At 42.6% G+C, this 12122-nt stretch overlaps 1 protein-coding gene across 1 annotated transcript; it reads left to right on the top strand.

Annotated features, from left to right (window-relative positions):
• Positions 1–1555: 1555 nt before the first annotated feature.
• On the top strand, positions 1556–11379 carry fam171a2b (family with sequence similarity 171 member A2b; the record flags this gene model as incomplete). The annotated part of the gene is made up of 8 exons (XM_083903721.1): positions 1556–1652; positions 5485–5712; positions 5824–5916; positions 7242–7400; positions 9012–9191; positions 9378–9491; positions 9606–9732; positions 9912–11379. 8 exons carry the CDS (start codon positions 1556–1558, stop codon positions 11377–11379), a joined length of 2466 nt encoding a protein of 821 aa, XP_083759847.1.
• Between the last annotated feature and the right edge of the window lie 743 nt (positions 11380–12122).

The following is a 12122-nucleotide window of genomic DNA, read 5'->3' as shown; positions in this document are numbered from 1 at the left end:
CAAAACTCCTTTGAAAGCAGTCTCTTGAGTATCTACCGATAATAGTCCGATACAGTATGAAGCTGTGTGCAACGCATTTGTGCTGAGTCATTCCAAAGACATCATTCTCCAACTATGCAGCAGCTAAAATGCAGATTGTTGGATTTTTGGATTGTATCGGATTTTACATTTTTATCTGTCCAATGTCCGATCCGTCCGATGCTAGAGCACAAAACATAAGGGATGAAAATGTCTAAAGGAGAACAAAAACCAAAAACATTGGGGCTTGGAGCAGTAATAATAAAAGTATTAATATATGTATAGAAGACTAAGACTATAGAAGCAAAAAACACATTTGTGAGCCGTTGATATTTAATATTGTTGGAGTACAATATGTGACAATATGCTATGACAATAAAGAAAAGTCTATCATAATGCCTGCTAAATGTTACATACTGGACCTTTAATTTTTGAAACAGTGGCCTTATATTTTTTTTAGCTTATAGAATTGAAAATGACTTGACAAATTGAATTGACAAAAACGTCATACTATACTATGTCATGCAAAATGTAAAAAATTTTGAAAAAAAATTTTAATCCAAAATTTGACAAAAACGTCATCATACTATACAATGTCGTCCAAAATTTGACCGTTTTTTTGAAAAAAAAATTTTGGTAGAAAATTTGACAGAATTGACATACTATACTGTCTTCCAAAATTTGAAAAAAAATTTGATGAAAAAAATTTTTTTTCCAAAATTTGACAAAAAAAACGCCATACCTATAGTATGTAGTCCAAAATTTCACAATTTATTTGAAAAAATGTTTTGGTCCAAAATTTGACAAAAACGTCATCATACTATACAATGTCGTCCAAAATTTGACATTTTTTTTGAAAAAATAATGTTGGTAGAAAATTTTACAAAATTGTCATACTATACTGTCTTACAAAATTTGAAAAAAAATTTGAAGAAAAAAAATGTTGTCCAAAATTTGACAAAAAACGCCATACCTATAGTATGTAGTCCAACATTTCACAATTTATTTGAAAAAATGTTTTGGTCCAAACTTTGACAAAAACCTCATGCTATACTGTCGTCTAAAATTTGACCAAAACGTCAATATATATATATAACAATATTTTTTATTATTAGTAAATAAATAACTAAACTAACTAACTAAATAAATAAAAATACTTTTTTATTGTTATTATTCATAATAAAAAGCCTCCTCAGTCATTTTCCCTGTGGCCCCAAACTCTCTTGAAGCGCCTCTGAACATGAACAGGTTGCCAGATCTGTGAGGAGCAGCTGAGCTGCTGTTCCACTTGTGTCCGGCAGAGGGAAGTGTTGCGCTCCTCCTCTCCGCACCTCAGACAATAAAAACAAGGCGAAGCCCCCCCCCCCCCTACACACACACACACACAGACACACACACACACACACGGCGGCGGCATCATCTCAGCGAAGTGATATATCCTAGCTTAAATCAGAGCAGTGAACATTAGCTTTCCGTGGGAGAGGAATATGGACACAGAGCCGCCGAGCTGCGACTAGAGAGAGGTGTAGTTGCAAGGATGCGGGACAACTACACCTCGCGTTTGCTCCTCTTGGTGTCGGTGTGCGCGGTTTGGGAGGCGCTGGCCAAATCTCTGCCAGATCAGGGAGCGTTTGGTAAGCTCGCCTTGTTCAGTGAGTGGGGATGGAGCTGCAGCAGCAGCAGCAGCAGCAGCACAATGAGGAGATGGGAGTGGTTGCCTTTTTTTTATTGCTTTTGTCGAGCAGCCGTCGATGGTTCATTTCCACCGTTGATCTGTAGTTTCGTTCTCCTCTCGTTGGAGACACAATCTGGATGAAAGGGATGGGGTTTATTGTGTTTTAGGTTCAGATTGGTTTAGAAATCACTGAGGTGGAATCTCTGAGAACAGAACAGAAGGCCACACTGGTGATCGGATGCTGTGCAGATATATATATATATATATATATATATATATATATATATATATATATATATATATATATAAGTGTGTGTGTGTGATGTGAACACAGCCAGGCCTCACTTACTGTAAGAAGAAAACAGACGAGGCATTGATGCTGGGAAAATAAACCAGTAAATACCACTGTTTTGTCTCAGGGCCCCACAATAACAGTGTTTGCATGAAGGGATTTGATGCACATTTTGTATTCTATGCACCAGTAAAGTCCTGAATATTCATTTGAAAAAGGAAGGAAGGTAAACGCAAATCAGTGAAATGACAAATCGATGACAAATGATGAAAATTATTATTACTTTTGTGTAACTTTTAAATCTAAACAAATGTCTCTTACATTATTAAAACCATCGCCCTGGCAAAAATCCCTCTCTATATAGCAGTTATTATCGAGCTGCACACAGGAAGTGATTATTACTCACGTCAAAAGACAGAAGAGGGGGGGCGAAAGCAAAATTATTGTGCTAGTAAAGCGAGCGGGCTGCAGACAACATGGAGTATGACTGAAAACAAAAATAATGTTTCAGGCTGGGTTGTTGTTGTTTGATTGGATAAATGCTTGGTGACCCCGCCCACCATACAGTCAGGTCTGATAGTATTGCCTGACAGAGCGATACAGGGCTTACAATTAAGCTTAGCTTGTTTATTTCCTCAAACAGGAGCAGAATAATAACATAAACATCATTTAGCTTTAACAGCAGTGAATGGTAATGCACGTTCTTCTTCTTCTTTGGGCTTCTCCCTCTAGGAGCCTCCTCCTCCTCCATCTTGTCCTCTTCCTTGTGTCCTCCTCCTCTTCTGTTCCACCAGCTGTCCTCATGTGTCCTCCTCCTTCACCACATCCATGAACCTTCTCTGTGGTCTTCCTCTTCAGCTCCTTCATCTTCAACATCCTTTGTATACAATCATCATCACAGTCCCTGTCCTTTTCTCTCAACCTTCACTTTATCGCCACATGAATGTGCTTTTTCCTTCATTTTGGTTAAAAATGTTAACTTTTTGAATTTTTAAAACACTCACAATAAGCTGATCACGCTGAATTTCCATTACAACGAGATCGTTCCACTCATTTAAAGATCCCTGTGATTGATAAACTATTAAGGATTCTTGTTTTTAACTTGAAAATATTCACGTAAATTATGTAAATTATTACATTTAGTCAAGTTAGTTAGTCAAGTACATTTTATGTAACATTTTTTCCTTTATTTACTGGTACATATGAACTGAATGAAGGTAGAATATTGAAACTAAATGTTTCAATCATTCAAAATTTGACCAAAACGTCATACTATACTATTTTTTACAAAATTTGAAAAAATAAAAATTTGGTCCAGAATTTGACAATTTTTTTGAAAAAAAAATTTGGTCCTAAATTTGACAAAAATGTGTTCCAAAAAAAAAAAAAAAGTGAAAAAACATTTTGGTCCAAAATTGTACAAAAACTCCATACTATAGTATGTAGACCAAAATGTGACCGTTTTTGGGGAAAAACATTTTGGTCCAAAATTTGACAAAAACGTAATACGTAAATTATTTTAAATATAACATTTAGTCACATAAGTACATTTTATGCAACATTTTTGTTCTGTTTCCTTTATTTACTGGTACTTATGAACCAAATGAAGGTAGAATATTGAAACTAAATGTTTCAATCGTTGCATAATCAATAATCACAGTGCTGTTGGTCATTTACTGTGAAAGGAAATATATATATATATGTTGTCCCATACGGCACGTTGTCGTCTTTTTTCCTTTATGTTGTGTTGTGCTCTTTTGAAGGAGGTTATGTCATCGTTACTGTCCATTATTCATGCTTCAAGCTATTTTGAGACGCATGGACGCTTATATACACACACTCTAACTCAGCGTTTACAGAATACCTCGTATCACTTATATAGCAGTTGGAGTAACAATGTGTAGTGAAAACTATATAAACAGACACAAGAGTCACATGATAAGTTATGATTTTAAGTCATTGATCACTAAATTAGAGTAATCGTGAATATAAGGCATTTTTAAAGGAGTAGACGTTCATCAGTGTTTTCCAAACCTCAAAACTGATGATATTCTCAATCTCTAAATGTCTTATTTCGTCAACATTTGTCTTGACTTATTGAGGATGTCTTTGTTACATAGAGCAAAGAAGCCAGACACTTAGTTATGAAAATAGTTGGCGATTAATGTCATAAAAATGATTAAATAATCTGTTGTACTGTTATAGACGCAAGAACAGTTCGTTTGAAAATACTCAAACATCATCATAAATGTTATTTTACTCAATTATGCCTCACTTTAAGTCACAAAAATGAATTGAATTAATCCATATTCATATTGTGTATGGAATACCTTTAACTTTAGACGAATAAACTAGCGATATGTCGTGGTATAAATACTTTTCCTTGCAGTGAATTGGCCACACGTGGTTTAACAGCAGTTTTTGATTCTGCTACTTCTTGATCTCGTCTATATATTTGTTTTTATGTCAATTTTATAAGTTTAAATATCAGTGGACTAAACCATCACTAGTTTATTAATCTGTTGATCAATCAAAAGTGCAATTATTTTGAGAATATATCAATGATTTGAGATATTTTTAACAGTAAAAACCCCTCGAAAATTACGAAATACCTGCTGTTTTTCCAGCTACATATTCCTGCCTTTAACTTTGATAAAGTCTATGAATATAAGTGTTCACTTTGGCTCAGATCAGTGACCACACAGCGTTTTAGAGGAGCTTCTGTTCTGCTAAATATGTGCTAAAGTGACGGTTTTCCCGCAGACTCTCGCTGCAACACTGTGACTTTTCAGTTTTTATGCAAATCAAGCCTCAGTCTTTCAAGTGCCGGAGTCTGAAGGAAAAGAGGAAATCCTCAATCCACACCCACAAAGCTGCCTTTATTGAACCAATTATGGTAATGCCATTAACACAGAGACTCACACACACATGCTGCTTTATATCTGAACGCAGACGTTACTGTAAAGTTCTGCATTAAGAGGTTTTTGTCTTTAAGGGGTTTTTAGAGGCCCCGAAAAAAGCTTGCAGCGCTGCAGGGACTGAGCCGAGCGAGGGAAGCAAAACAACAAGCGCCAGCTTTCGGAGAGTCAGCCGGTAACCATGGGAACATCCCCAGCCGTGACCCACATCCAAGAGGCGAGAGGAGATGAAGACACACAATGTTCCCGGGGGTTTGAGAAACACGGGGAAGACAGAGAAGTGCAGCGAACGTGGATTTGTGATCCAAACACTGTTATTATCAGCCGAGGTCCAGGGGGTTTGGAGGGAAAAATGTGCCATTGTTCTGCGAGCTACAGGAAGTTAGTCATTTGGAACGTGGTTCCTCAACACATTGTGCTCTTAAGTAAACAACCACGAAAGAAAACCGAAGAGCCTCATTCTTCTAAACTCCCCTTGAGATGAATCCTTTTAGAAACTCGTAAAATAACAGAGAAAATCAGCTCGAACCAGGATTTCATAAATGGCTATTTTTTGATATGTTGTGTTTTTTTTTTTACAGAGGTGCAGATCAAGATCCAGGTCTTCGACAGCAGCGACTTGTCGCCGTTGGCCGACGCTCACGTCCAGGTCCACGGCAACCAAACCGTCTTGGCGTCGAGCCGAGCCGCCGGCGACGGCGTCCTGAGGGTGAACTTCCTGTACCGCACGGGAACGTGGGTCATTATCACCGCCTCCAAACAAGACTACGTCACCAACTCTGTGCCGTGGCACTCCAGCCGCATCCCCTGTAAGTCACCGAGGAGGAGGAGGAGGACGAAGGAAACTCATTTTCAATGTGTGTGTTTTTCTTTTTCGTGCTCTTGATACAGATTATATTAAGTGTCCTTTTTATTTACAGTGTATGCATCGGTGAGCCTGTACCTTCTCGTACAGAGGCCGGGAACTCTGATTCTGTACGATGACGTCCTGCAGGTGCTGTCCGGGTCACCAGGTAACAAAGATTAACATTGATTTTGTAGATTACGCAATATTAAGACAACCTTGTGTTATGACAACGTTATGAGCTAAGTTAGCCTTACAATAAATCAATTACATTTTATCTGTATAGCGCCTAGTGCTGGGCACTAGGTTAACGCACGATGCGTTTCCATGACGTCTGACCGGGGAAGAAGAAGCGCGTGACGTGTCATGTTTACGTGCCGCGACACCGGAGTCCATGGCACCGTTTACCAGTTAGCTGCATTAGCTCGTTTAGCGCCGTCAGCGCTGTTGTTCGAAATTATCTGCTGCTGGTGAAGAATGAAATAGAGAACTTCTGCCGTTTTTATTTTTCATATATACCTGAGCAACTCCTCTTTTGCATTCCTCCAATAGACAAAGAGTCTGCCATTCAAGGCGATGTTTTCACACCTCTTTGTCTACTGTAGGTATCGGGGAGCCGACTCCCTGCGGATATTGTAGGAAGGCGTCAGTTCAGGCTAGACGCAATGCACAATATACAATACACAGTACACAAAGGACCTGGTATTCTGTACTGGGCAGGTATAGGGTGATGGGCAGTTTTAGCTCTTTGAGCGCTCTGTTTATTAAACGTAACGAGCAGCGCTACAAATAACCAGCGTACCTGTGTACTGCGTATGTGTGCCTCTGTTTATAAAGTTTAGCGTTACTTTAGAGACTCATTTCAACGATCCGGAGTCACGTAAACATGACGTCACGCGTTTTTCCGGTCAGTCGTCATGGAAACGCGCCATTCGTTTAACGTCTGCTAACGTTGACGCCTTTAACCGCTCTTAAGGCGTTAATGCGCCCATCGCTAATAGCGCCACATCACAACACACATCATCGCAAGGCACTGTACATAGACAACATCATGCAGAGCAGAGATAACAATAATAATAATAGTAGCCTCGAAACTGGATCTGGATCCTGCGACCTGCAAGATGAGGACGCATTACGCTCCTATGTTCTGTGATCGGTCCACTTTTGCCTCCCTGAAGGGAGTTCACTGTCTTCCCATTACAAAGGCGCACAGATGGCAGCGAATTCAGTCGCTATTGTTTGAGCTAATAAGCAGGTTCGCCCGGGTGAAACACGATGACACCGGAAACACGGTGCCCTAGAAATCCTGCCCCCCCCCCCCCAACCAGCGAGCACACAACTGTAAAATGCCCACAATAGCGTAGGTTAGGCATGTGAGCTATAATTATATGATGAGGCTCTGGGTGATCATAATCCAGAGAGGATATTCAGACAGAACACATCACGTTTTTTTTACGACCTGAGAGTATCGTCGTGTCTTTTATTTCCCCCCAGGAGCTCGTAATCAGCCCGTGGTGCAGCTGCACAGGAAGTCGCTGCAGTTGCCGTCCAACTCCAACTACACGGCGTTGTCCGCCGTGATGACGACGGCCAGGAGCCAGTACGAGATCGGCGGCTTCCCCTTTCTTCTGGGCCAAGAGACGAACAGCTCAGGTTGGCGTTGGAGTTTAAGATTCAAGAAACTTTATTGGCCACGCACAAGCAGTTTGAGTGCAGAGGAAGCTAAAAGGAGGATAGGAGGGGAGGGTCTGTGTATAGGGTAAACATTATACACAGAGTAAATGGCTATAAAAGGACAGACATTATAAACAATGGTAAACAAGTAGTAATAAGGAATCTGCAAATAGGTAGAAAAGCTGCAAGTAAAGAGTAGAACATGAAATACACAATATACTATAAATAACATCTATTAATAGGTACAAGGAAAATATAGAAAGCATGGTGGAGTAGTGTAAATATATATCGTGACCCGGTGAGCACTGTAAACTCTGCAGCTTCCGTTACACATCACCGCGTTACTGCGCACGAGTCCGTTTTATCGCACGAGTCCGATTCATTTCACACGAGTCTGTGATGTGATTCCAACGTGAGTCCAGTTTGACATCAGTCTGACTGTGGCAGGGAAGAAGCTGCTGGAGACTTCCGTACCATACTTTTGTCCTCTAATGGAAGATCAAATGGAAGATCTCTCTTAAGGGAAAGATGCACAGTCCTACACAACGTGCGATGACGCACTATTACAGTGAGCTTTGTCTTTGTCCTTTTGTCTCTATGCTCAAAAAGGAAGTGACTTTTCCCACCAGTTTGATGTGGAGGAAATTGTCTGGTCTGAGTGAGTCCTCAACCTCAATCGCAATTTTACTGCTTGTATGTAATTCAAAAGTCAGTGTTGGACAGATTTAATGCTGTTGAGAATCCCTCGTCAAAACATAACGGTTGAAGGATTGAAAACAGATGGACGTTTTCAACATTTCAACATTATTTTAAACCCTCACTAGAAAAAACCACAGTCATCATAGTAATATTAAAACCTTTCCATTCAGGCACCGGATCATCACAGTTACTGTTGTAACTGTATAACCAACAGTATTCCAGTATGCCGTGTATTAAAACAAATGTCTAATAAATCCATATAGGCTTGAATTATGTGTATAGTTGGTTATTTTACTTTATTTCAAGAAAAGTAATCTTGTTTTGTTGGCCACATGGTTGATGTTGTGGTTAGCACTTGTTGTCTTTGCGGCAGAAAGACCCAGGTTCGTGACCTGGTTGGAATAAAGGCCTCTCTGCTTGGAGTTTGCATGTTCTCCCTGTGTGTGTGCGTGGGTTTTCTCCAGATTATCTCGTTTTCCATGCAGATTTTGCATATTTGGACACTCTAAATTGACCTAAGGTGTGACAGTGAATGGTCGTTGGTCTCTATGTGGCCCTGTGATGGGCTGGCGACCTGTCCAGGGTCAGGATGTACCCTTACTTTCGCCCTATATCAGATGGGATTGGCACCAGCGCCTCCTGAAACCCTCATGTGGAGGATTAAGGTGGTAGAAGATGGATGGAAGTGTCTTGGTTTGCATATATTCTGGATTATTTGTCTAATTATTTTTATTTTGCTACCTAGCACACTGCATTTATTGATAATAATCTACAAGAAAACAGTGTAAATAACACAATAGTGAATAGAAAAATACATACAACAGAAGTGGAAGAATTTACTTCTCCCTATAGTGTTATGTTGGGAGAATTTCAATATGTGATGTGCTGCAGGTGCAGAAACAGGATGGACAGACTTGACAGCGGTGGCCGTGGTCAGCATTCAGCTCTTTGACAAAGACGGCGTCGCGATCCAGGTCTCCGATCCGATACACATCTCTGTGCCACTGCCGTCCGACACGCGCACCAGGATGGCCACGAGTGTGCCTGCTTGGCTGTTTCAGCCTAAGACGGGTAAGAGGAAAAAACCATAGATGTTATAATTGATTTTCCCCCCCAAAAAACTATTCAATTAATGGACTACTAGGTATTCGGTTAATTAAAGGCACCTTTTTGTCGTGAAAGAGTAAAAAGAGTATCTAAAGCATCAAAAATGTAGTTTTAATTTGATTTAATCTATGCATTTGACAATGTTTGCAGGATTGTGGGTCAAAACCGGAGTGGGCTACATCAAAAAGGAAGGCGCACAGTTTGTCTGGAACGTGGTGGTCCCTCAGATGGGATACTGGTTGGCTGCTTTTCCAACATCTTCAGGTTGAGTAACTCGTCTCACTCCCTTCGTTCTCCTCTTTTTCATCTCTCTCCTGAATCTTTGAATCCCCTTCCTGGTAATAAATGATGTCTTTATGCCGTGGATTTGTTGTGCAGGATTGGGTCTGTCTCACCCGGGCCTGAGGGACATCACCACGTACCACACCCTGTTCCTGCTCTCCATCCTGGGCTCACTGGCCCTGCTGGTGCTCATCCTGCTCTGTGTGCTGCTCTACTACTGCAGGTGTGGGGAGCGTAGGCGCAGGTCTCTGGGTCTCTAGCTTTCTATCAATCCCAAAAATGACACAGACACACTGTGATTTTGGTGGTAAACGCGGGGCCTAGATCACTAGATTAGAGTCGGTCCAGTGGGTGATGAAAGGCAGTCGTACTATTTTTGACTTGTTTCTCTTTACATTTTAGACGGAAGTGTTTGAAACCTCGCCGACAGCAGGGCAAACCGCACAATTCCAATCTAAACGGCGCAAAGCGAGACCAGGGAACGTCCATGTCACGCCTGAACCTGATCTGTGGAGGTCACGTGGAGTCCGGTTCGTCCAACGACAAATCTGACATGTCCCCGTCTCGAGACTACCAAAGTTCAAGGGAGGACTTAACCAAACATGTTCCGGCTCACATGCTGCGACACACGAAGGGGAAAAATTCCTCGGGTCCCCAGCGAGGGGAAAGCTTCCCCATGAAGGTCACGCGCGCCACAGAGACCAACAACTTGGACAACCCTTTGCTGCATGAAGACTACAATCGGAGCTACAGCCCCATGGAGGGCAAAGAGTCGGAATATCACAGGCACCACAACGCCAATGACAATCGAGGGTACTCGTCCGATCCCCCGTCCCCACCTCGCTTCCAAGGCTACGTGCCGAACCAGTCCGACAAACCTCCGGAGTATTCAGCGACGGCGGCCGACAACCTCGCGAGACCCACCTCGCTCAACACCCAACCGGGTCAGATCATCTTCTGCAGCTCCATCGACCAGATGAAGGAGAACATGTATCGCAGTATGGTCCCAACGCTGGTGATTCCCGCCCACTACATGCGTCTGCCCTCTGAGTTCTCCGGCAAAGACGGAAAGGACCAGAAGGACCAAGACAAAGACGGCGCGCAGATGGGAGGAGGCCAGCATCATCACCACCACTCGCAGAAACAAGGTCAGCACCAAGGAGGGTCCCAAGGCGACGACTCTGAGGACCCGAGCTGGGCGTCCGACTCCTCTGGCGGACCCGTGACCATCCCCGTGCTCTTCAACGACTCCACCATGGCTCAGATGAACGGAGAACTGCAGGCGCTGACTGAGAAGAAGCTCCTGGAGCTGGGTGTGAAACAGCATCCCCGGGCGTGGTTCATCTCCCTGGACGGACGAGCTAACGCTCATGTGCGCCACTCCTACATAGATGTCGGGAACGACCTCAGCGGCGGCGGCGGTATTGGCTTTGGATCCAGCAGCACTCCACGAGACATAAACCTGGAACCGATTCTGGACGCCCAAGGACGGAAAACAGGAATGCTCCTGAAGGGAAAAGACGAGCGCTGGGGACGGAAGGGCCACGGCGTCGGCAGCACGGGTGGGAAAAGCTACTCCAAGTTGGCCTACCCGGACCACAGCGAGCCCAGCAGCAGCGAGGGACGCCCCGTCTCGCCCGAGGAGAACTCCCTCACCCCTCTCCTGGATGAAGGTCCGTCGTCTCAGGGATCCACCATCCCCAGGCGAGGGCGCAGCCGCGTGAACAGCAGCCGCAGCAGCAACAGCGAGAACCGCCGCGACTCCATGACCAGCCCCGAGGACGACCCCGACGACAAGGACGAGAACAAGAAGAGCCCGTGGCAGAAGATCGAGGACAGACCTCTCATGGTCTTCCATCCAAGGAAGTGAGCTTGAACTTATACCGGACCTTTTTGATTGTTCCTGTTAAAGGGGGGGAATCTTTCCAGATCAAACATGGAAGAAGAAGAAGAAGAAGAAGAAAAAGTGATCACAATAAGCACAACCATACGTGACTGGCCTATTTTCAGGTTGTGGTTTGACCTTTTTTGTGTTTCTGGTGAGGTGCAGGGACTTTCTGATTACAATCACCATCTCGCTTGTCAGCTGACAACCACCGGTTTTATTGTGAAAATCCTGCCACCTGTCGCAAAACACTGAATCATTGTCTGTACCATTGCATACACTGACTGTGGAAATAGCCATTTTATAGAGCAAAATATAAGAATCAAGCACTTATTATTATTAATAATTAGCGAACCGAGCGATGAAGTGTTTTAACGTGGATGATGTTTTTATAGAATCGCTGAAAGGACCGTTAAAGGGTCGTTCTGTAAATTAAATTAACCTCCCTGACTTTATTCTACAAAGAGGCTCATATTGATGATGGCTGGCCTCTCTTCACTTGACTACTCTTTTTGAAATTGTAATTAGTCTAAGTTTTCTTTTGAGTAAACCCCCCCCCCACCCTTTCACTTGTATTTATATTTGTCCCTGTGAACAGATATAAAAAACCCATGACTTTGCATTTTGCTCCTTCAGGGATGGACTTGTATTTCTCCCTTCCTGCTGTACCGTGTTCATGTGTTGTGATTATACATATTCAGATAGTAATGATTTGAAAATGTTTTCCG

This window comes from Microchirus variegatus (genome assembly GCF_963457635.1).
Source record: "Microchirus variegatus genome assembly, chromosome: 17".
Classification (NCBI taxonomy): Eukaryota; Metazoa; Chordata; class Actinopteri; order Pleuronectiformes; family Soleidae; genus Microchirus; species Microchirus variegatus.
This window is presented reverse-complemented; position numbering and strand designations above follow the sequence as displayed.